The 26,422-nt window shown below is 35.9% G+C and overlaps 1 protein-coding gene across 1 annotated transcript in view; it reads left to right on the top strand.

The window, feature by feature from the left end:
• Ndfip1 (Nedd4 family interacting protein 1) overlaps window positions 1-26,422 on the top strand; it is a 51,842-nt gene that overhangs the window by 4,925 nt on the left and 20,495 nt on the right. The window contains exons 2-3 of the mRNA XM_046460166.2: window positions 19,208-19,295; window positions 25,254-25,384. Coding sequence (XP_046316122.1) covers window positions 19,208-19,295; window positions 25,254-25,384 — 219 coding nt within the window. The remainder of the gene's footprint in view (window positions 1-19,207; window positions 19,296-25,253; window positions 25,385-26,422) is intronic.

Below are 26,422 nucleotides of genomic sequence, written 5' to 3'. Positions count from 1 at the left end.
TTTCTTTGAAAACTTTTAAAAAATGTGGTAAAATACATACAAAATATACTGTTAACTTATTTTTCTTGATGCTATTGATTGAACCCAGGGCCTCATACATGCTCAGCACGTCCTCTACCCTGAACCATAGTATATAGTTCAGTGGCATAAAGTACCTTCACATTTATGCAACCAGTCTCTATCTTTACAAAACTGAAAATCTGTACTCATTAAACAGTAACTTTCCATTATTCCTGCCCTAGCTCCTTTCAACTACCATTCTACTCTAGGTATCTCTTATAAATACAATCAATATTTGTACTTTTGTTGAGTGGCTTATTTCATTTACCATAATGTCTTAAAGTTTCATCCATATTGTAGCAGGTGTCAGAATTTCTTCTTTAAAGCTGAATGATTTCCTGTTGTATGTGTATACTAAATTTGCTTTTATCTAGTCATCTGTTGATGGACCTGGCTTTGCCTTCACCTTTTGGCTGTTATGCATAATGCTGCTATGAACATGGGTGTACTCTGAGTTTATGCTTTTAATTCTTTATACCCAGTAGTGCAATTCCTGGGTGATATGATAATTCTATTTTAAATTATTTGAGGAATTGCCATACTGTTTTTCATAGCGCTGCACCATTTTACATTCCCATCAATGGTGCACGAGGGTTGCAGTTTCTGCATATCCTTGGAAACTCTTGTTCCTGTTCTTTTTTTTTTTTTTTTGATAGTGATCATTTAATGGGTGTGAAGTAGTATCTCCTTGCAGTACTGATTTCCATTTCCCTAATGATAAGTGATGTTGAACATGTTTTCATTGCATTGACCATTGTATATCTTCTCTGAAGAAATGTCTATTCAAGTCCTTAGCTCAGTTTTGAATTGGGTTTTTGTTTTCTTAAGTTGTAGGGATAGAGTTATTTCTTAATGATATTTATATTTTCAACTTTTTACTATCAGGATTTCAGACATACAAAAATAGATTAGGGGGAGGGGAATAGAAAAGACAGTAGAATTAATTGATCATAACTTTTCTAGCCTTGTATTTGTAAATACGACCAGGGTAACACCACATCATGTACAATCACAAGAGTGGGATCCTACATAGAATAAGTTATATTCTATGTTATGTATATTCTGCCAAAATACATTCTACTGTCATATGTAACTAAAAATAAAAAGAAGTTAAAAAACATAGTGTAGTAAACATTATGAACCCATCACCCCAAGTTCAGTAATTATCATGACAGTCAATCTTGTTTCATTTATGCTGTTCCTTGTATTTTGAAGCAAATCCTAGAAATAATATCATTTTATTTATAAATATTTCTGGGTTAACTATCTAAAAATAACAAGTGGTATGATACTTAAAGCAGATATTACCACTGATGAATATATCATGAAAGCTCTTTTGTAATGTTAGGGATATGGAAGCAGGATTTGTCAAAGTCAGGAGTTGCAGATCTGTAACTGTCGTTTGTATTTGATTTGACTCACTCTTGGTAAACCTTGTTCCTCATGTTGTTTTGTAGCAGTGGTGGATTCTTATCGATCCATCTTTATTTTCTTGCCTGATCTCACTGATGATTCTTTGTTAGAGGAAATTTGTTTGGTTTACTCATTTTGTCTGTCCCTTGGAAACAGGGCAGGATTTCCTGCTTTGGGCTGAAACCAAGATCCAAGTGAGCTGCTCTAGGGAATCCTGCTCTTAAGGATGTGCCACCCACTTATTCTCTACATAACTCCAAATTACTTTATCCTAGACATCAATTATAGTACATTATAGTAAATTATATTATTTAAAAATCCTATCATGAAGATGACTTTGAATTTTTTATGGAAAAAAAAGGGCTTGAAGAGATTCAAGTTACATCCTCTGATTTATTTGTTCTTAGGGCTTCAAAATAAATGCTTTGGTTCCTTAATTTATTTTTATGTTACTTTTGAATAAGTACAACTGCTTAGCAGAACCATATTCTTGTAATGGTGAACAGTGCCCATTTAGATGAAGATTGTTATCTTACAGATTTATGTTGAAAATCATGTTGATAGTCCTTTTTTCTCAAGTTACTGTTGCCGGTAACCTAAGCCGTTGGTAAACATCATATTAAATTTTTTGGGCTTTATGAACTTTCCATTTGTAATTGCTTGGAGGGACTGGCTAGGTGGAAGTATAGTATGTATTGTTAACTTCATCAAGTGTAGTAATACAAAGCCAAGTATTGTCAGACACCACTTAACACATTCTGCTGTTACAGTTAGGCTCTTATTGTTCTGAATAACATAGTTTATATTAAAAGTCCCAAGTTTAACAATATTTTTAATGAAGCATTATCTTAGTGCTTATAGCAGTTCCCTTCACATGTATAATTTTAATAGTAATATTAATTTCTTATCTCCCTTGGCAATTTAGCATATTCTTTTGACAATTTTTCTACTTTGCCTTTAATGTATGAGAATGATCAAGTAGTAGTTACCATAAGTAGAGGCTTGAATGCAATTTGGAGGTGATTCTGAAGATTGGACAGTTTATGAATAGAAATAGAAGTGTTTAGGGACGCCTCTAATTCCAGTGGCTCAGGAGGCTGAGGCAGGAGGATTGTGAGTTCAAAGCCAGCTTCAGCAACTTGGTAAAGGTGCTAAGCAACTCAGTGAGACCGGGTCTCTAAATAAAATACAAAAAGGTCTGGGGACGTGGCTCAGTGGTTGAGTGCCCCTGAGTTTAATCCCTGATACCCCCCTCCCCCCAAAAAAAGTATTCAGAGATTGGCTTTTTTTTTAATAATAACTTAACATTCAGTGTTTAAATGTGACATTTAAAGTTAAACATGTCACCAGAGTGGGTTATGCTTTTAATCCTAGCTACTTGGAAGAATGAGGCAGGAGGATTGTAAGTTTGAACCCAGCCTGTAATCAAAATAGAAAATTTTTAAAAAGGGCTGGGGATGTAGCTCGGTGGTAGGTCTCCCTGTGTTCAATCCCAAGTACTGCAAATAATAGTAATAATAAAAATAAGAAATTAAAACTTTTCAATTTATACAATAATACATAGATAAATTCTTCAAGTGCTAGATTCAAGCAGTAAATTTCTAAAGGAAAATTTCATTTTCCTTTTTCTTCCAGTCCCTATCCAGAAGTATTAACTTCTCAAGTTTGGTATGTATTCTTTAGACTTTCTTACCTTTCCTTTGCTGTTGAAAAGTTTTTATTTTTTTATTCATGTGTATGCGTGCAAATGTGAGCGTGTATGCACACGTGTTGGATATTGGACCCAGAGCTTTGGGTGTGCTAAACATTCATTTTACCATTGAGTTACTCTCCTACCCCTTCTTCTTTTGTTTTTGTTTTCTTTCTTTTTTTTTCTTTTTTGGTGGCATTGAGACTTGAACCTGAGGCCTCACACATACTCTTGACACTGAACTGCAACATCCTTAGTCCTTTCATTTAATTTTGAGACAAAGTCTTGCGAAGTTGCTGAGGTTGTTCTTTGAACATTGTGATTTTCTTGCTTTAGCTCCCTGAATACCTGGAATTACAGCTGTGCATTATCACGTGCAGTTCTAGTTAGTATTTTTTTTTCTTTTTTAGTTGTAGATGGACACAATAACTTTATTTGATTTTTTTATTTTTATGTGGGGCTGAGGATCGAACCCAGTGCCTCAAGCAAGTGTTCTACCACTGAGCTATAACTGCAGCCCCTCCATTTCATACTTTTAAGTGTGCTTTTTAGAACATTTTTATGTTTATGGAAACAGTAAGAAGACAATACTCAGTTTCCATATACCCACACCTACTTTCTTCTGTTAATATTTTACATTAGTATGATAAAACTTTCATAATTAATGATAAAATATTGATAACACTATTTGCAGTACCAGGGGTTGAACCCAGGGGCCATCTACCATTGAACTACATTCCCTCCCCCCCCCTTTTTTACTTTTTATTTTGAAACAAAGTGGCACCAAGTTGCACAGGCTACCCTTGAATTTGTAGTCCTTCTGTCTCAGCCCTGTGAGTAGCTGGGATCACAGATGTGCACCACTGTGCCTAGCTCAGATTTTCTAAGTTTTGTTCCCCACCCCCCCACCCCAGGTCCCCTCTCATATACTACATTACATGTAGTCCTCATGATTCTTGTCTGTGGTAGCCCAACTTCCCTTGTTTTTGATAATCTAGACAGTTAAATTAGTACAGGTTAGATATTTGTAGAGTATTCCTAAATTTAGATTGTTTTAATGTTTTTCTTAATGTTAGACTGGAGTTGTGGATTTTGAGGAGTAAGACCACAGAGGTAAAGTGCCATTCTCATTACATTCTATCAAGAATATCTGCTGTTATTGTTTAGATTTTAGGTGTCCCCCAAAAGCTCATGTGTGAGACAGTGCAAGAAGGTTTAAAGGTGAAATGATTGGATTGTGAGAACCTTAACTCAATCAGTGAATTAATTCCCTGACAGGGATTAACTGGAGGTTAATAGCTGGAGGTGAGTCACACTGGGGGTGCTTTTGGAGTATATATTTGGTGAGCTGAGCTTAGTCTGTCTCTGCTTGCTGATCATCCTATGAGCCCCTTCTCTCCACCACACTCTTCCGCCAGGATGTTTTGCCTCACCTTGAGCCCTGAAGAATGGAGCTAGTGGAGCTAGTTTTCTGTGGACTGAGACCTCTGAAACCATGAGCCCCAAATAAACTTTTCCTTCTCTAAAATTATCCTTGTCAGTCTTTTAGTCTCAGCAGCAAAACACTGACTAAAACACATGCTATCAATATGACTTATTGCTGTCGTAATGTTCGGCAGGTTTCTTTCTCATAAAAATACTCTTTTACCCTCTTCCCATACTATACTGTTTGTGAGGAAGTCAATATGCAACATCCCATACATAAGGAGTGGGGACTTAACACAAAAGGCAGGGTATTTGCATAAATAATGCAGAATTTATCTGTATGAGATGTCTTTTCTCTATTAATTTCTAAATTTTGGTTTATATCTGAATAGATTCATAAAAATTTATATCTGTATGTACTCAAATACTTATAATTATTTGGGTCATAATTCAATAGCAATTTATTTTGTCACTAAAAAATTATTCCAGCTTTGGCTAGTGGGAACTCTTGAGGTAGTGCCTGTGTCCCCTTGACCATCATTGTGCTTTTGTTTCTTTCTTTCCTTTTTTTTTTTTTTCTTTTTAAAGCACTCATTTGCTTTTTGGTACCAGACTCATCTTATGTATTTCCTCAATTCCTAGAATTGGGCATTTCTCCAGGGAAAATTCCTTTTATTGGAGAATAATACTAGAAGCCATATCTACATTCATTTCTACTGGGCTGTTGTTTCTTCCAGGCCTTGTAAGCTGACAAAGCAAGGAAATATATGTGTATATATTACCCTGTGGTTATATCCATCTATAAATATTTTTTTGCTTTTTTTATTGTTAAAAAAATTAAGTCTGTTAAGTATGAATACTACCATTTAACTATACCCCCAGCCCTATAAATATTTCTGTATGTTACCATCTGTCTATATGAAGCTAAACATAAGTTCATACTAATATCTCTGCTCTAATCCATTACCACATGAATCAATCTAGCCTATTTCCCTTATCTATAAACTCCCTTTCCAACAGTGATAAATTTGGCTCCCACCATCTGGCATTCATTTACTTAATTCTTCAGTTCTGATATGCATGTAGAGTGGCATTAGACTTGTTAACCCATGCCTGTGTGGGAAACAGTCTTATTCACTAGAGGACAGGATATATATTTGGTTGCAGACTACTCATTTCCAGAGTTACTTAGGTCAGCACCTTTCTCCTATACTCTTTTTTAAAAAATTCTAGTTTGTTATATATGACAGCAGAATGCTTATTACAATTCACATTACACATATAGAGTACAATTTTTCATATCTTTGGTTGTATACAAAGTATATTCACACCATTCGTGTCTTCATACATGTACTTAGGGTAATGATGTCTATCTTATTCTAACACTGTCATTTCTACCCCTATACCCTCTCCCTTCCCCTTCACCCTACATTTTCCCCGTACTCTTTTTTTTTTTAAGATGTTGATGGATCTTTATTTTATTCATATATTAAATGCGGTGCTGAGAATCGAACCCAGGGCCTCACACATGCCACTGAGCCACAACTCCAGCCCCTCTCCCATACTCTTGATTATATTCTTCCATACATTTATATAGTTTTCTCACATTCTGCATACTATGCTGGGTCTTCCTGGTCACCTAAATGAATTTATAACATTTGCATACATTAAATTCACTCTCCTGCAAAGTTCTATAAGTTTTGACTTTATCCTTATTTTCCCCTGCTTTTTAACTAAACAATACATCTTAAGGAAAACAGTATGCTTTTCTTTTTCTTTTTTTTTTTTTTTTTTTTTTTTGGTACTGTGGATTGAACTCAGGGGCACTCAACCACTGAGCCACATCCCCAGCCCTATTTTGTGTTTTATTTAGAGACAGGGTCTCACCAAGTTGCTAAAACATTTTAGGAATTTTAGTGTGATCAAAATAACAATTTTTCTTTAATTAAGCCACAAAGACTATTTGAACACAATATGCTAATTGTTATAGGTTAAATACTGAATGTTATAGTATTCTATAACATTGCTGAGGCTGGTTTTGAACTTACGGACCTTCATGCACCACTGATTACAGGCATTTTTGGGGGGGAGATATATATTTATATATTTATATGTAATATATATGTATGTATATATATATATATAATTTATATACTTTTTTTCACAAAACTTTTTTACTTTGCCCTTACCTTTTTTATTTTTTTGTGGTGCCAGGGATTGAACCAAGGACCTCATGCCTACTAGCACTATACCACTGAGCTACATCCCCTGCCCTACCCTTCTAAAATTTTGATGAAATTTTGTGGACTAGGGAAATGAGCAATAGTAGTCTTAGTATTTTGAAGCTTTGGTTTTAGGCACTGTATGTTATAGGATTCAGACTTTTGTATTTTTGCCTTAATAAGCAGTTCTTCCTTTCTTCCTTCTCTTTCCCTTCTTCTGCTTCCTTTTCACCCTCTTCTTCCTCTTCCCTATCCGTATCTTTTTCCCTTTTGGTGCTGGGCTTTGAACCCAGGGTCTTGTACCTGCTAATAAGCACATGCTCTACCAGGGAGCTACGCTCCTAGCTCCTTTTCCCCATTAACTTTCCATTTGCCGGTGTGGTTGTTTGCTCCTCATTGCTTTTTTCTCCCTGGTTGGTCTTTTATGAACCCTTTGTGTTAGAAGCTTTCTGTGGTAATCCTTTGACTGCACATTAACAGAGTGCTCCACCAGGAAAGCAGTTTGGAAGCTCAGTATGTTTGATGGAGCTTCTCACTGTGGCCTGTACCCACTAGGCTGTTCTTTGTGTCATTGTCTTTGGATCTTTTCTCATGGACTGGTCAGTTTCTTCAAGAATAGGTCTGGCTGCTAGGAGTTTGGGAGTGACTAGAAAAAGAAGGCAGGGAGCTCTCAACATTTAGTGTAGAAATCTCTCACTGTTTTCTGTATGTTACCCTTTCCCTTAAACTCCAGTGTCTTAGGTCAAGAGCGCTCAGCTTTACGTCTCCTGAGAATAAATCTGTATTCTTCTAATGGAAATCCTGAGAGCTGTATATGTTTAATTGCTCCTCCAAACTTCCTGTTTTTAAAGCCCATTTTCACTCCTACTTAACTGCTGCCACAGATTTCTGACCTTATTTTGGTGACAACAGGCTGTTTTTCTGCTTTCTTTTTCTAGGATTCTGCTTTCTTGGGTCTCATGAGTCAATTACCACTTGTCATCCAACTTTTGGCTTTCAGAATTTTATTGCTTCCTCTCCCTTTGCTTATCTTTGTAGATATTTGCCTTTAAATGAACAACATTTTACTAATGTCTACATTTAAGAGGGCTTTGGAAGGATTAGTGGCAAATGTGTGTGTTTAACCTTTATTATTAGTGGCAAATGTGTGTGCAACTGTTTCTTTGTCTTTTTTATTCACTAAACTGTAGGGTTGATGAGGTAAAAAACATCAGCCACATTCACCTTGGCCAAACCAATATCAGTCAAGGCCTGGCACTTTTTTTTTTTTTTTTGGCCTCGATAATCTTTATTCAATTACTATAGCAACTTCTGAACTGGTCTCTAGCTCCATATTTTTTTTTCCTTTTTAAATTTTTTTCTACATACTTGTACAGTAGGGTTAAATTAATCTAGTAATAAGCATGGAAAAATGAAATGTTCTTTGATAATAGGGATTGTGGAAATGTCTGCATCCATTTCTTTGCTCTTAGTGTTCTTGCCAGAGAAGAGGACCTCATGTGCAGGCCTGTGTCCATGTGGACCTTTTTTCACCCATGATTTCTGCCTGAGTGTACTATTATACCAGGCTAATAAGCAAGCATAACTTCTCAGCTATAGGGCTAGCTCTGGTAGCACATGCTGCAGTCAGTGTTTGTATTTGGGTCCTAGGCATGGCTCTGATTGTCTTTTCAGTGTATTCCACTGTCTTTTCAATGTAGAATATTCTATTTGTTGGACTATTCTATTTGTGCCAATTGGTTATTTTAATAAGGAAAAACATTTTAGGAATTTTAGTGTGATCAAATATCATTTTTTCTTTAATTAAGCCATAAAGTCTATTTGAACACAGTATGCTATGCTAAGTGTTATAGGTTGAATACTAAATGTTATATGTTTTGTATTTTTAAGAGATAAAGATTGGAGATGTCTGTTTCTCCTCTTTCTTTCTTTTTTTTATACCAGGGATCAAACCCAGATAGACTTATCCACTGAGCCATATCCCTAGCCTTTTTATTTTTTTATTTGGAGTCAGGGTCTCACTTAGTTGCTTAGGGCCTCACTAATTTGCTGAAGCTGGTTTTGAACTTGAGATCCTCCTGCCTCAGCCTGCTGAGCTGCTGCCAATCCCAATCTAGCTGCCTTTTCTGAGTAGGTTTTTGGTAGAACTGTATCTCCATGCCTCTTTTGGTTAATATGTGCTAGTAATGTATTAATGATGTGCTACTCACTGTGTAATGTGGGGTGAATACACCAATAAACCATGCTAAGTTTCCATTCGGCAGAAGGCTTAGGTCAACAAAGAACATTACCACCCCTCCAAGGGCTCCTTTCAATGCTCTTCTAGTTATCCACTTCTCCAGGGTAACCACTAACTGGTGTGTTAGGTTTGTCTGTGTGTGTATGTGTGTTTTAATCTTTTTTTATAAATATAAACATTTATACTTTGACTAGTTTGATCAACATTATGTTTGTATGTAGTTACAATTTATTAATTTACATCATTGGATACTATTCCATTCTGTGAAGTTATAACAATTTAGTTACCCATTCTACTATTGACAGGCACTTGAGTGATTTCCAGTTTTATGGATAGTGTTTCTTTGAACATCTTGTATGATTTTTTTAAACTTTCTTTTGTGGGTACGTGTGGTATAGGGTATGAACCCAGGGCTCCATGTATGCTAGGCAAGTGCTCTGCCATTGAGCTACACCCTCATCCCTTTTTATTTTTTATTTTGAGGGAGGATCTCACTGAGCTACTCAGACTAACCAGCGATCCTCCTGCATCAGCCTTCCAAGTAGCTTGGTTAACAGGTGTGCACCATCCTATTTGGCTATGCTTGTATAAAATCTTGATGTGGGCTAGAAATGTCCTTTAGTCAAGCCCAGGATCATTTTTGCTCTATTTTGAATTTATAAGTAGAAACAAATAATTTTTAATATTGTTCTTAAAATCTAAAAGAATTCTTGAATTCTTGAATGCCATTTATAGTTCATGCTTTATTGTGAAAATTTATTTGTCCAACAAAAGGGTTGGAAATGGGTTGCTCATGTATCATTTTAAATGGTGACTAATTAGGAGCTTGGTTTGCTTTCATGTTTCTGTTTTAGAGTTTAATGTATCTTAGTTGAAGATTTTATAGAGTTTTAAAAAATAGATTGTATTTACCACCTTCAAATTTACCTTATAGACTAGATTTTACATAGCTACTATTTTTAATATTATTTACTTTGTAAACAAAAGATGTACAGTTTCTGCTATCTTGTCAAATTCAGGGGAACAAACCAGTGACGAGTCTCCATTTCAACCTTTCTTGCTTTAGGACTTTTAAATTTTTTTTTTTTTCCCAAGTAGCCCTTGAGGTCTGAAGTAAGCCTGATTTTTTTTTTTTTTTTTAATGGAACCAATTAGAAAAGGATGGACTCAAGGACACAGTCTGGTTATTAGCTTGAATGCTATTAAAAGATGCTATGTTCAGTGGCAGAGAGATCTGCTATTTCCTATTTAAAACATTCGGGCAAGTGTCTCTTTATTTCCTCAGTTTTTGGAAAATCATGACCCACTGAGGTCAAACCATTAACCTGGAAGGCTCTTGATTGCAGGTTTTACTGAAGCTTGGTGCCAGGAAACATTGGGGACCATTTCCTTGAAGGTATTTTGGTGGAGCTATCAGTGATAGAAATACTTGGATGTAAGGTACAGATCCCAAAGGTTGGCAGGTTAACAAATTTCTAATGCTGCTCAAACATCTCACAGTGCTAATACCATAGCCATAGTTGGCTAATTTATTATCTTCATGGATGTGGAGTCATTTCTCCAAATGCCTTGGCTAAGGAAAGTTGAGGTTGGAGGAGATGCATGCCTACTATGTTGTTACCTTCTTTTCTTTCTTGTTAATTTGAACCTAAAATAAGGATTAGAAAGTTAAGGAAGACAATCAGAATGATGATCATAGTTCACAGGATTTGCTTTCTCATCTCTAAGGACTTATATAAATACTGAGAATATTTTCTCTCCTGCCAAACCAAGTGTTCATCAGTTGTATTTATGTTAATAGTGACAACCACAAAAATCTTTAAATAGAAAGCTTTACAAACTAATGGGTTTTCTAAGAGGATTTACTGCAATATTGTTTTTTTCATATGTTGTGTTGATTTAAAAATCATTCTAATTACTTGATTTTCCTCTGTTTGGGTGAATTTTAATATTTTCTTATTTTCATTTTGGCATTAAGAAAATTCGTATTTATCTTTTCTTTCTAACATGAGTGACACTATTAGGGATTGTCTAAATTCAGTGTATTTTTTCCCCCCTAGTACGGGAATTGAACCCAGGCTGCTCACTGAGCTACATCCATAGCCCTTTTTATCTTTTGAGACAGGCTGCCCTTGAACTTGTTATCCTTCTGCCTTAGCCACTGGGATGTTGATGGGATCAAAATCCTTTCCTTTTTGTTGAGGGGCATAGTTATTAACTTAGCAAGATATCATAATTTGGAGTAGTTAATTTTGGGTTTTGTTTTAAGTAAAATTTATATAATATAGTTTTCCTTTTTCAAAATTAAGAAATACTCTTACCCTGTTTTGGGGGGCATAAAATTCACATACCATAAAAGTATTCTACCACTCAGCTACATCCCCAACCCTGAAATATTCTTTTGTTTTTTAATTTTTTTTTTTTTAGTTGCATGTGGTTTATGTGGTGCAGAGGATTGAACCCAGTACCTCACACATGTGAGGCGTGTGTTCTACCACTGAGCTACAACCCCAGCCCCCTGAAATAATCTTTTAAAAGTGTAAAGTTAACTGGGCCTGGTGTAGTGGCATGTGCCTGTAATTCCAGCAATTTGGGAGGCTGAGGCAGGAAATTTAAGTTTAGCAATTTAGTGAGGTCCCAAACAACTTAGTGAGACCCTGGCTCAAAATAAAAAATAAAACAGGCTGGGAATGTAGCTCAGTGGTAAAGCGCCCCTGGGTTTATCCTCAATACCACCAAAAGAGAAGCATAAAGTTAGCCAGATTTGGCATTGCATGCTTATAATCCCAACTACTCAGGAGGCTGAGGCAGATCACAATTTTAAAGCCAGCCTGGGTGATTTAGGGAGATCTTGTAGATCTTGTAGCTCAGTAGTAAAGAGTACTTGCCTACTGTGTGGGAGGATCTGGGTTCAATCTCTGGTTCCAATAAATAAACAACAACAAAAAAGCATGTACAGTTCAGTTTAGTAATTTTTGTTATATCCACAAGGTTGTACAGTTATTACAGCTGTCTAATTTAAAAACTTTTTTCGTTTTTATCAGGGTCTCACTATGTTGCATAGAACTCTCAATTCTTCTACCTCAGGCTCCTCGGAAACTGAGATTATAGGTGTGAGCCACAGCACCCAGCTCTCAAAACATTTTTTATCAGCCCAACTGGGTGTTGTAATTACAAACATGTGTAATCCCAGTGACTAGGAAAGCTAAGGCAGGAGGATCAGAAGTTTGAGGCCAGCTTCAGCAATTTAGCAAGACTCTGTTTAAAAAAAAAAAAAAATTAAAGAGCTGGGATGACCCCCAAAGAAACTCAGATCTATTAGCAGTTAGATGCTTTCTTTCTATTCCACTTTGTCAGAACTTGGCAACATCTGATCTTTCTCTATGGATTTTTGCATTTTTTGAAAATGTTATATAAATGGAAGAGTTCAGCATATGGTCTTTTTTACTAGTGACTTCTTTCTCTTAGTACAGTGTTTTCAAGATTCATTTATGTATTGGGTTCATAGCATGTATTAGTAGTTTGTACTTTTTTGGGCTAAAAAATGAAATATACCACATATTATTTATCCTTTGACGTTTTGGCTACTATGAATAATGCTGCTGTAAATTTTCATGTGCAAGATTTTGTGTGAACATGTTTTCATTTCTCTTGTGTGTGTGTGTGTGTGTGTGTGTGTGTGTGTGTATGCACCTAGGAGTAGATTTGCTGGGTCTTATTGTAACTCTGTTTTAACTTTTTTGAGAAACTGCCAAACTTTTCTATAGCAGCTGCACTATTTACATCTCACCAGCAGTGTATTAAGGTTCCACTTTTTCCATATAGGCAGCAACATCCTTATGGTCTTTTTTATTTGAGCTGTCTTGTGAAATGATAAGGTTTTGACTTGAATTTCCCTGATTACTTACTGATTTTGAGCATTTTATGTCTATTGACCATTTGTGTATTCTCTTTGGAGAAATATCCATTCTGATTCTTTGTCCATTTTTAAATAGGGTTGCCTTTTTATTGCTGAGTATAACCTACTTTGTCAAAATTAAATAAAATATAATCCCCTGATTTATAGCAATTTAGTAGAAAACGGGCTGGAACTCAGTGGTAGAGCACTTGCTGGGCACACACAAGGCCCTGGGTTCCATCCAGAATGGGGAAAAGCATTTAACAGAGAACTGTTTTTGAATGGGAAGAATTTGGGGATGTTAGGGTGACACGATTTATAGTTACATTATATACAATAAAGAATTTATAGTCTTCACAAACATTGTGGCTCTTTTTGAATAACAGTAAAATTGCATACTCAGTTGTTTATCTAAAGGAATGTGCTTGTTACTTCCTGGTAATTATACCGTCTCCTTTGGTAGGATTTAGAGTATACAGAAGTAGTGGGTTGCTAATGAAAGGTTTAAAAATTACATTTTAAGGTGAAAGTTTTACAAATTGTAGAATTTAAAATGGTAATTAACTTTTAAAACTAGAGTTTAGGCATTGACCCAGGATTTTATGAGATTTATTTTAAGTTGGCAACTTAAAGAAGGGACTTGAAATTGCAAGAATTATTTATTTACTTATTTTGTAGAACTGAGGATTGAAGCGTTGTACCACTGAGCCATTAGGGATGGATCATTGATAGCTGAGTGAACTGCAGAGAGGCGGGACTTCAACTGAAGGAAATAGTTCAGTGGTAGTGTACCCTGGAAGGTTTATCTTTTCCCTGTACCACCCATCCCCCTTCCTGGTCGCCATGACCTCAGCAGCTTTTCTCTGCCACACCCTTTGCTGTGCTATTTCTGTCTTGGAGCCAGCCAACCATGGACTGAACCTGTGAAACCATGAGCCAAAAGAAATGCTTTCTCCTCTAAGTTGTTCTTGTCAGATGTTTTGGTCACAGCAATGAAAAACTAACATGTGTTGGTACCTATCTTGGAGCATATTATTTATGGGGTTGTTTGTTTGATTTTCAGTAGTGGGATTTGAACCCAGGGCTCTGCACATGCAAAGCAGGTACTCTACCACCAAGCTACGTCCCCAGCTCTTTTTATTTTATTTTTTATTTTGAGACAGAGTCTTCTAATGTTGCCCATGCTGGCCTCAAACTTGAGATCTTCCTGCCTCAGCCTACTGAGTTGCTGGGATTTAGGTATGCGCTGCTGTGCCCAGCTTGTATTTAGTAAGATTTTTTTTTGTTGTTTTCCCATTCTTAGTAAATATAGAGAATTGAAGAATGACTTTTTAGTGCCTGTAGGTACTGACATTTGATGCAGTTATAAATTGTTGCCCCTTATTGAGCACTAATCCTAGGCTTAGCTCTGCTGTTGCTCAAAAACAGCTTGTTTCTAAACTGAAGATTATCTTTAAAACTTCTTAGGGGAAGGTGGTAGTAAAACCTTCTTGCTGGGGTGGGAACTCAAGTACAAATTAAAGCCTGTGGTATAAATGTCTTTAAACTTGTTAAATTCAGGTTTGTTTCTTTTAGAACTAGAACTACACACTGGAGATTTTTTTTTTCTTTTGAGAAAGGATCTCACTATATTAATCAAAATTGCCTCTATCTCTTGGGCTCAAATGATTCTCTAGCCTCAGCCTCCTGAGTTGTTGGGAATACAGACATGTACCACTGTACCCTGGCTCTTGGGGGGGTCTTTAAAAGATCATATTTATTTTTAATAGCAGTAGTAGTTGGATGCAGAGGAAATGAGAAGGGTGAGAATCCTTTATTTTATTTGCAGGCTTAATCTTGAGTAGCATTTGTTGGTAAATAAATATTTTTTAAAATTTAGAGTAAAGCTGGGCATGGTAGTGCATCCTGTAATCCCAGAGACTGTGGCTGAGGCAAGAGCATCCCAAGTTCAAGGCCAACCTGGGCAACTTAATGAAACTTCCTCTTAAAATAAAAATAAAAAGGGTTGAGAATGAAGCTCAGTGTTAGAGCGCACCTGGGTTGAACCTCAGTACTGTGTGGGTTTGGGTATGGGGGGTGGGATTTGAAGGTGATCAAGGCCAAGAGGTACAACTATAGATTATGATATATCTAAAGTGGGAACATAGAAAAGAAAGTAAAGTAATACTGTAGAGTGCAGTAAAATGAAAGGCCACCTGAATTTTAAGATGATTATTGTTCTTATTTCAGTGATAGAGACAAAGGTAGTTACAGACAATTTTGTATTAAACTCAGTATTTTCTATTATGTGTAAGCAGTTGAATAATTCTGTTTGGAAAAAGTAGTGCCATAATCATAGTAGAGGAGCTGAGGTTTAGCTTAGTGGTAAAGCTAAGTGTTTGGCTTAGTGCCTAGCATGCTCTAGGCCATGGATCAATTTCAAGCCCCAGAACCACAATAAATAATTAATGAAATTAATTAATTAATTAAAAGTAGAGTTAAGTAAAATTGGTCAAATTTTAACAAAAATATGATGAAAAGAATCCAGTCCCCAACAGCTAGTATCACAGTTATCCTGTAGCACTTTGCACTGAGAACAGAAATTCCTATTGCTTTTAGACCTGCCTCTTAGAGGATCACCTACAATTCAGCTTCTGTGACTGTTAAGATGGACTGGGGTAGGCTCCTACTGATCTAATTGATATGAGACTGTGAGCCTTTCCAACTGCAACCTAAAGTGACAATGATATACTTAATTCTCAGAGCTCTGAAGAGAGGCTGAAGAGATCCTTGACCTCTGGAAGTGTTCCCAGACACAGAAAAAGAAAATCTTAAAAAATAATTTTTTGAGTTGTGTTTAGGTGGTGCACACATGTAATTCCAGTTGCTTGAGAGGTTGAGGCATGTGAATGGCAAGTTCAAGTCCAACCTCAGCAAATTAGCAAGACTGTTTCAAAAATTAAAAGGGCTCGGGGTATAGCTTAGAGCTAGAGTGGCCTTGGGTTCAATCTCCCAGTAGCATTAAAAAAAAAAAAAAAAAAGGAACCAGGTAAATAATTCATTGCCCGCTCTAGTTTTACTATACACATTCCCTCTCCTTTATTAGTGAGTACCTGACCTGTGGTTCCCAAAGTGTAAAAATGTGTATGTTTAAGATTTTAGGGGATGGGCGCTGTGGCGCACACCTCATCCCAATAGTTCGGGAGGCTGAGGCACGAGGATCCTGAGTTCAAAGCCAGCCTCAGCAAAAGTGAGGCCCCTAAGTAACTCAGCAAGACCCTGTCTCTAAATAAAATACAAAATAGGGCTGGGGATATAGCTCAGTGGTTGAGTGCCCCTGAATTCAATTTCCGATATAAAAACAAAAACAAACCAATTTTGATGTCCAGCAAGTTATCATTGAACATAATAGGGATCACTAAGTATCTTTTTTAAAAAGGTCATTGCTCCCCCCCCACACACACATTATAGTTTTATTTTTAAAAACAAGTCTAATTTTAGCACCAACATTATAGAAGTAAGCCAGAGTGGGAAGGTGAGGTGAGATCTTGGGATCACCCCAGTGGTATAGAGCCTCCACTATTATCATAGAGTCATAATGTTTTATTTTTTGTGCTGAGGATTATTGAACCCAAGGGTGCTCTTCCACTGGGCTACATCTACGCCAGTCCACCCGCCCCCCCAGTCCTTTTAACTTTTTATTTTGAGATAGGCTCTCACTAAGGTGTTGAGGGTCTTGCCAAAGTTGCTAAAGCTGGCCTTGAACTTGGAATCCTTCTCCCTCAGTCTCCCAAGTCATTGGAATTACAGGCATATGCTACTATACCCAGCTTGTTTTTCCTTTTTTAAAAGATGGAAATATTTTTACATGATTTTAAAGTAATGATTTTTAATGGAGCAATCTTTCTTTTTTCCTCACCAAAGAGAAAATTGGGGTTTCTGAGAATGTTGGAATTTCTTCGATCTGTTATCTGTTACTGTGATGGCCAGTGATCAAATTTCACATTACCAGGTTGCTAGGAGACTGGCAGCATATCTTATAGACACAGGCATGTAAAACCTCTTTAGTCTTTGAACATCTGTATTTCTTAGAATTGCCATGTTTCCTTTCTGAAACCTAAATTATACAGAGGAAACATGATTACTTTGACCTAGATCAGGAAATATAAAACAGGTCAGAAATCAGACAAATCTTAAATAAGGGACATTCCTGGCTGCCTTACAGTAAGGTAACATTTTTGGAAAGCTGTTTTTGCTTCTGTTCTTGTGGCTGGTACTTTTGTTGCTGAGTTTTGTGACCTTCCCTTGGCACAAGAGTGGTTATTAGGGCAGCTGAGAATTCCCTTTTGAGGGCTTCAGATTATATTAAAGTCACTAATACAGATAAATCATGGTTCAGGAACTTCATCAAATAATCACTGATTTGGCATCCCAAGAATGTTTGACTTTCCTATAGCTATTTTGCTCTTACACTTTCATTTATAAGAAAAAATTATCTTAGGTTATAACACAATTATTTGGAGAGTGCCTTCGATTTAGATTACTAGGACTCAAAAAATATGCCCAAATGATATATGCTGATGAGAACAAAGTATGATAATTCATTTGAAGTTGAATGCTTTGCAATAGTAATTGGAAAAGTTTGTTGGGAATCTGGTTTTTAATAGCATGGGGCGTAGAGATTGAGATGGCTAATTAGAATTTAATGGATTAGGGAGCTCTGCTTCATGTTATGACACCTTAGGTCTTGTTCTGTCTCAGTCTGTGATAGAGTTAGTATAACACTATTGATTCGAAGTGGTGTGTGTTTTGTAAGTATCTCAGTTGACTCTATACATTATGATACTGAAGCCAGGGCCAGACCCCTAAATTAGTTACATCAATGAATATTTGTTAGTACTTTACAGATTGGCTCCCAGTTCCAGCAAATTCATCTTTTAAATAAATATGGGCTGCAAATCACACTGGAAAAATTAAGAGAAGTCTTTTTTCTATGATGGTAACTTGGGTAGACTGTCCATACCAGCAACAGCAGGCAGACACTTTCAGTATGTTATTTAAAATAACTGAAGAAGGGCTGGGGTATTTACTTAGTGGTAGAACATGTGCTTGGCATGCCCAAGGCCCAGAGTTCGAACCCCCACACTAAAAATATAAATAACATTAAAATAACGTACCAGAAAATTTGGCTATTAAGAAAGTTGCTGAGATGGAGAAAAGGGAGATGTCTAAACAGAGGTTAGAATTTTATGTTTTTTGGGCTGGGGATGTGGCTCAAGCGGTAGCACGCTCGCCTGGCATGCGTGCAGCCCGGGTTTGATCCTCAGCATCACATACAAACAAAGATGTTGTGTCCGCCAATAACTAAAAAATAAATATTAAAATTCTCTCTTATTTAAGATTTGATTTCTATGTGTAAACTGAATAAAATGATAAATGTTGGTTTTCCTTGATTTGTGTTTGTCCTAACAAATTATTTTTCTAACTATAAAATTATATAAGTGATAAATGTTCATCAGAAAAATAGAACATACGTATAAACAACAAAAAGGAAAAAATGCTGTACTTCCATTGCTTAGAGATAATAGTGTTGAATTGTAGATGTCCAGCATTCTAGATATTCTTTGCATTATGAATCAGTCTTCTGTGTGTGTGTAGTACTGAGGATTGATCCCAGGGCCTTGCACATATTAAGCAAGCACTCTTAAGCTACACCCACAGACCTTTAACATTTCTTTTGTAATTTTTTTATTTTGAGACAGTGTTTCACTGAGTTGCCCAAACTGGCCTCAAACTTGAGATTCCCCGGCCTCAGCCTCTCAAAGCTGAGATTACAGGCATGCACCACATACCCGGTTTATATCTGTCTTTAAAAAATAAATTATTTGATGTATCCTCTTTGGTAAATTTAGCTTTTTTCTTTTTCTTTCTTTTTTTTTTTTTTTCATGCAATGGTTTGAATATCTGTCTTAGTTGTCAAATCTTTTTTTATTTTTCATGACTGCCTAATAGTCCTTTGTGAAAAGTACTATAGTAAATTCTCTAAGATTGGAATTTAGATTGCTTCAATTTTTTTGCTGCAATAACATTTTTATCTAACATTTTCTCTTTGATTAATTCCATAAAATAATTTCCTGGGAGTAGAATATATTTTTTAAAGGATTTGCACATTTTAAGGCTTTGAAACATACCACCAGCTTTCCAGAAAGGCTATTCCCATCTTCAGGTTCTCTTCTCTCTAATTATTTTTATATGTGCATTAATATCTGAAATTTTTATAGTTGCAGAATGAAGAAGAGCCTGGGGAACCTGAACAGGCTGCAGGTGATGCTCCACCGCCTTATAGCAGCATCTCTGCAGAGAGTGCAGGTAGGTAATGGGGCAAGGTGGTTACTGAATTCTTAAATAAAATACACTTAGACCTTGTCTAGTATATGTTTATTGCTATTTGCCTTTGCATCAGCTTTTCTTAAGTTATCTTTGGCTTTATTTTTAGTTTGTAGTCAAAGATGAAAAAAATTCACTTTACAAACTGAAAAACAGATAAAAGCCCATTTCATTGTGACTTTTGTATAGAGCTTAATTTTATTCCAGCTGACTCTTGAAATTTAAAAAAGTAGAAAATGAGGAATTGGGTGATCACTTTCAGTTTTAGGATTGAATTCTTCATTAGCTGTACTGGTACTTATAGCCAATAATACCTGATACTTATAGCCAGTAATACCAATAATATAGTAATATACTGTATTAAATGTATTTTATGCTAGTAAATCCTTAATGAAGAAAACTAGAAATCTTCAAACCCTTTCATTCCATTTTGCTTCTCATAGCTTAAACTTTCTTTGCTTAGTCTTCTCATGCCAAATTATCTGTTATGTATGTGTGGACAAGTTGGGGAAGGAGAAAGAAAATGTCAGTAATTGATGTCTTTTGGTAACTAGTTTCTGAATACCAGTTCTGCTCTAATTTCTCAAAGTTGACCAGTTTTGATAGAAACTCTTCCATATTCTCTAAAACAGAACTATGGTAGAGTGGCATACACATGACCCATGTGCCATGACTGAATTCAGCCTGCTTCCAAGATAGATACTATAGGTGAATTGGGACATCATTGAACCTGCAGAGCTCAGACACAGCCTCATTTCAATACAGCAGTTTAGGCAGTTATTGTCAGTTGATATAAGATTGATAATCTCTGTGTCTCTGAGGTTGCCATTATAGTTACACGAAACAGGTCAGTCATTTCTCTATTCTGTCTTCAGTCTCTGAACTCTTTGTAGTTCTATTGCCTTTTACTAGTTATGATTCTTTCATTTGTAAATACCTGGAAACCAATCCTGCTAATATAAGGTTTTGGAAAATTTCTAGATTATTTTCTAGAACCAAGTTAAGCCTGGAACATCAAGACTTGGAAAAGAAATCATAATGCCATCATCCTTTTTTCTCTCTAGACCATAAATTCTGGTCTTCCATTAAATCACAGCTCATTAAATTAATAAGAATTTTTTATTAATGATAAAAGTCCGTTATGTTTAGCTAGCCCAAATCATCAGAATGTGATTTTTTTTTTCCTGAATAGTATCTGAGTTTCTGTCTTCTGTGTTGTAAAACTTTAGACCATTTTAGATAGAACTCTCTCAAACACTTCTCGGTCTTACTTACATCTTATATTCTTTGTTTAAATTTTTCTATATGGTTTAGGGATTACAGTTAGAAACAGTCTCTGGTAGATGTCCTAGTATTGTGATGGCTTCAATGAGGTTTTTTTTTATTATTATTATAGAGGGAGATTCATTATATAAAATAGTGGGGTTCATTGTAAGATATTCATACAGGTACTTCATTGAGATTTATAGAACTTTGTGATTAAAGAATAGGTTCTCCATATTTGTCTCTCCCCCACCCCATTGTTAGATGATATACCTTGTTGCCACCAGCTTGAGGTCCTTTCACCTCTTTCTCATGTGTTTGTTTATCTGACTGTGGGCCTGAACAGTAAATAACAAAGCTTCTTAAGACTGGGTATAAAGTCAAGGTAGACTGTTTCTGGAATACAGGCCTGATGAACTCTCTCTTAAGTATATAGTCTTTGGGGTTTGTGGTATTTCATCTTAATACTCGGGCCTTGAAGCTAAGCATGGTAGTGCACACCTGTAATCCCAGCAACTCAGTGGGCTGAGGCAGGAGGACCACAAGTTTTGAGGCCAGCCTCAGTAACTTATCAAGGCCCTAAACAACTTAGTGAGACCTTGTCTCAAAATTTAAATAAAATAAAGGACTGGAGATGTGGCTCAGTGATTAAAGTACCCCTGGGTTCATCCCAACTACCAAAAAAGAGAGGGGTGAGGCGGGGAGGGAGCGAGCTAGCTTAATATTCAGGCCTTGAAAATAAAGAGAAGGAAGGAAGCAGGGAGGGAGGAACTTACTTCCTACATCTCTAGATCTTTTTAGTTCCTATTAAATGAAGTGTCAAGAAAATGTGTTTATTTGTAGATTGTGAATTATACAAGAATATCAATTTTTTAATGATTTGAGCAAGAGTTTTCCTTTTTGAAAAAAGGAGACCTTTAACATAACCTTTCTCTCCTTGTTGAAGGGGCCTTTCTTTTTTTTTGAGATGAATGTTAACTATTCATACCTATTAGTCCATTTATGAAAAAATGATTAAAGACTGGAGGGCATATGTACGTGTTGATGGGGGAAAAAGCACAAGTCATTATTAGGTATACTCACTTAACCTATTGTTACTTTATTTTGTAGTATATTTTTTAAAAAATGACATTTTAAAAAAATGACTATGCCAGCAGATTAAAGTATAGGTTTTTGTAATATCTTCATATAACTAGGTTAGAAGAAAAATAAATTATATATGGAGTATTTATAATAAATGATGTACATACATGTGTTTTTTTATATTTTGTTATGTGTGTATGTACATGAATAGTTATTTTAATGTGGAACAAAGTGAGCTTTTTTTTTTTAAGTAAACTCTTTTTTTAATAATATTTATTTTTTAGTTTTCGGCGGACACAACATCTTTGTTTGTATGTGTTGTTGAGGATTGAACCCGGGCCGCACGCATGCCAGGCGAGCGCGGTACCGCTTGAGCCACATCCTCAGCTCCTTAAGTAAACTCTTTAAACTGGATTACATGGCAGTTTCTATTTAATTTTCATGACCTTTTTTTTTTTTTTTTTTTTTTTGGTACTGGGTATTAAGCCCAGGGTACTGAGCTATATCTCTAGTCTTTTCTGTTTTTTATTTTGAGACAGGGTCTTGTTAGGTTGCTGAGGCTGGCCTTGAACTTGCTATCCTCCTGCCTCAGCCTCCTTAGTTGCTGGGATTACAGACATGTGCTACCACAACCAGCCTCCATTTTCTTTTAAAAGTTTTATTATTTTGCTTCTCACATTAAGATCTGCATTCCATCTGCAGTTGATTTTTCTATATAGTATAAAGTAATGTGCAAGATTAATTTTGTTCTAGTTTGGACATCTATTTGGCTTCAGCACTGTTATTGAAAAGACCATCTTTCTCCACTCTTCTGTAGTATTACCATTGTTCTAATTCAGGTGACCATATTTGTGTAGATCTCTTTATGCCTCACTATTGTGTTCTTTGATTTATTTATCCTTGAGTATCCTGCTGTTTTATAAATTTGATGTCTGATTATGGGTCCCTCAGCTTTAAATTTTTTTTTATTTTTTATTTTTTTGTTACTGGGGATTGAACCCAGGGTCTTGTGCATGCTTAGCAAGTGTTCTGAGCCACAGTGTCAGCCCTGTGCACCCATTCAATTATTATTATTATTATTATTTAATGCCAACTCCTTTAATGTTTTACTTTGGAGATCGGGTTTGCTAAGTTGCCCAGACCAGCCTCGAACTTGATGATCCTCCTGCCTCAGCCTCCAGAGTAGCTTGGCTTACAGGTTTGAGCCACTGTACTGGGTTCCTTCAGTTTTTTAGCTTTTCATAATTGCTTTGACTATTCTTGACCTTTTATATTTCCATGTATATATTTTTTTCAATTTATTTTTTTTTAGGTAGATACAATATCTTTATTTTTTATTTTTTTTATGTGATATTGGGGATCGAATCTAGCACTCCACGCATGACAGGCGAGCATGCTACTGCTTGAGCCACATCCCCAGCCTCCATGTATATTTTAGAATCAGGTTGTCAGTTTCCATAAAATGGACAAAACAAAAGCCCTGCTAGAATTTTAGTTCATATTACACTGTATTTGTGGATCAGTTTGAAGAGAATTAACATCTTTATATATAATGTTGTCTTCGAGTTTATGAACATGATTTATTTATTAAGACCTTTAACTTCTTTCCATATTTTGTAGGTTTCATTGTAGAAGGTCCTGCAAGTTTTTATTCTATTTATTTTTAGGTGTTTGATATCTATTGGTGCTATTGTAAATGATTTCATTTTCCATTTGTTGCTGGTATATACAAATATGATTCATGTTTTATATTAACTGTATATCCAGAGACTTTGCTAAATTCTCATATTTTAATAGTTTATAGATAATTTTGGATATTCTACATATGCAGTAATGTCATCTGTAATTGACAGATTTTTTTTTTTTTAATTTTTAAATCTTTTTTTTTCTTTTTCTTGTCATATTGTACCAGCCTAGGACTTTTAAGAAATGTTTAGTTAGAAGAGGTAATAGTGCATAATTTTGTTTCATTCTCTAATCTTAGGAAAGAAAACTTTTAATAATTTATCATTAACTATGATGTTCACACTTTTTTTTTTTTGGTAGAGATTTGTGACCAGATTAATGAAGTTTTTTTTTTTTTTTTCTTGTTTTACTAAGTGTTTTATGGATGAATTTTATCGAATACCTTTTATGCCTATGTCATGATAGTAGAATATTTTTCCTTTTTTATTAATGATGTGCATTATGTTGATTCACCATTATAGTAATAGATTACAGTAAAATTTTGAAAGTTAATTATAATTAAATTAAAAATGTTTAAAACTTGATGAATGGTAATATTTTTTCAAATTTTTAAATTTTTTGGAAGAATTATGTAGAAATTTAATCCACTTACAGCTATATATTTTCTGCTTGTATTGGATCTTTCATAATAGAGGTCAATGAGAATGGAGGTGCAGTGTTAAAAAGAGGAAATGAAAATTTTAATAGAGATAAGTAATTGTTCTGTTACTGAATTAGTTAGCTTAATTAAGCGTACCGAAGGAAATAATATGTGGTAAAAAATCATGTGAAAGAGTTAAAGTACCAAAATAAGAAATGAATTTTAAGCTTTGGCTTTTTTTTCTTTCCAGTTGATTTACGCGTTGTTAATAGGAGGAAACCACAATACAGATTTATATATACACATGTGAAGTATTTTTAGCTGAACTGTTTTCCTTATTCTACTATTAAACTTACGTGCCTTTTGAGAACCTACACGATGGCGTTCTCAAATAGTGTTTGAAAAGCAGTTGGAGGGGGGGCTGGGGATGTGGCTCAAGCGGTAGCGCGCTCGCCTGGCATGCGTGTGGCCCGGGTTTGATCCTCAGCACCACATACAAACAAAGATGTTGTGTCCGCCAGAAACTAAAAAATAAATAAATAAATATTAAAAAAAAAAAAAAAAAGCAGTTGGAGGGGCTAGGGATGTGGCTCAAGCGGTAGTGCGCTCTCCTGGCATGCATGCGGCCGGGGTTCGATCCTCAGCACCTCATACAAACAAAGATGTTGTGTCCACCGAAAACTAAAAAATAAATATTAAAAAATTCTCTCTCTCTTAAAAAAAAAAAAAAAAGCATTTGGAAATAAGGGTCCAAAGTGAGTCTAGATTTCAAATAACTGAGAATTGAATAAATTTAAAAATCATCCGTAGTCTCTTACATTCTTTTTTTTTGGTACTGGGGATTAAACCCAGAGGCACTCTACCACTGAGCCATATCCCCAGCCCTTTTTATATTTTATTTAAAGATAGGGTCTTGCTAAGTTTCTTAGAACCTCACTAAGTTGCTGAGGCTGGCTTTGAACCCTCCATCCTCCAGCCTCCTGAGCTGCTGGGATTATAGGTGTGCACCGCTGCACCCAGCTCTTAACATTCATTTCTAAAAGTCTTGGGGTTTTTTTGTTTTGTTTTTTTGCAGTACTGATTGAACCCAGGGCCTCAGGCTTACTGGTCAAGCGCTCTACCACCCAGCCTTACATGTATTTCTTGATTCAGTTATTCTATATGTATCTTAGGAAAAGAATGGATTTTATTTGCCACAATTAATGGAAATCCTTTTATTCCTTTAGTTCAGCGACTCATCAGACAATGTGACTTTTTTTTTCCTGCAGCCTATTTTGACTACAAAGATGAATCTGGGTTTCCAAAGCCCCCATCTTATAACGTGGCTACAACGCTGCCCAGTTATGATGAGGCTGAAAGAACCAAGGCTGAAGCTACCATCCCTTTGGTCCCTGGAAGAGTAAGTGTAGTTTGCCATTCTGACACATGATGGACTGTTTTATGGGAATTGTTATTTTCGTTATCCAATTTTGTTATTCCTTGGGATAGTATTGATTAGTAAAAGTATAGCTAATTTTAAACAAGTACGTTTTCTTTTGGGATAATAAATATTTCTTCCTGAAAAATAATAAGTTATAGAAGTATGAATGAGCAGATAATCAATCACTACAAAAGTCAGCTTATTTTTTCTGTCTCTAAAACTGCTGCCACAGCTTTCTTAAGTCTCTGAGGGTGATTGAAACATCTTGGAGCAGGAGCTGATTTAGGAAACACTCCGACTGCCTTGATTCTGCACAATTAATAGATTGGTGTTAGGTAGGTAGTAGCTAGGGAGGTCTATAGAAAGAATAAATATGTGCAAGTTCATAGAATTGAACTTCCTCTAGTAGTCCAGATAATACCATTTGTGGGGGTATAATGAGTTCAGATCTCATCTAGCCTGATGTTGATTCATGAGAATGAGATGAGATAAGCCAGCAGAGATTTTAGGGTACTCTTGGCTCTTGATGTTTTTGTAAGCAGTATACATATAGTTTCATAAATATTCATGCAGGTCAAGATCATGCATGTAGAACCTTGGGCCTCATATTAGGAAAGTTGGGGCAATCAGGGTTTCAGGGTCTAGGCCTGGCAAGAAACTGGAGGGAGTGGTAAAATAAGAAGAAAAGTCCCCCTAGGCATAGTGGTGCACACTTTTAACACTAGCTACTTGGGAAGCTGAGGCAGGAGGACTGTAAGTTAGAGGCCAGCCTCAACAACTTAGCGAAACTCTGGCTGGGGGTAGGGGTGGGGTGGGGTGGACACCCGGAACAGCTGAAGGTTGAAGCTCAGTGGTAGAGCACCCAGTGTGTTCAATCTCTAGTAGTGGGGGAGGGGCAGAGAAAGAAGTTCCCCTGACTTTAGGATAGTGGGCTGTTTATAGGCTGTGCCTGCTATAAGGAGTGGAGCTCCTAAAACCACTGCTTGAAAGAAATAGTTTATAAGCCCAGTAAAAGCT

Source organism: Marmota monax, unplaced genomic scaffold, assembly GCF_021218885.2.
Source record: "Marmota monax isolate L192 unplaced genomic scaffold, Marmota_monax_Labrador192_F-V1.1 WCK01_AAM20220418_F8-fsc00006, whole genome shotgun sequence".
Lineage (NCBI taxonomy): Eukaryota > Metazoa > Chordata > Mammalia > Rodentia > Sciuridae > Marmota > Marmota monax.
Note: the sequence above shows the minus strand (reverse complement) of the source record. Positions and strands in the feature narration are given on the sequence as shown.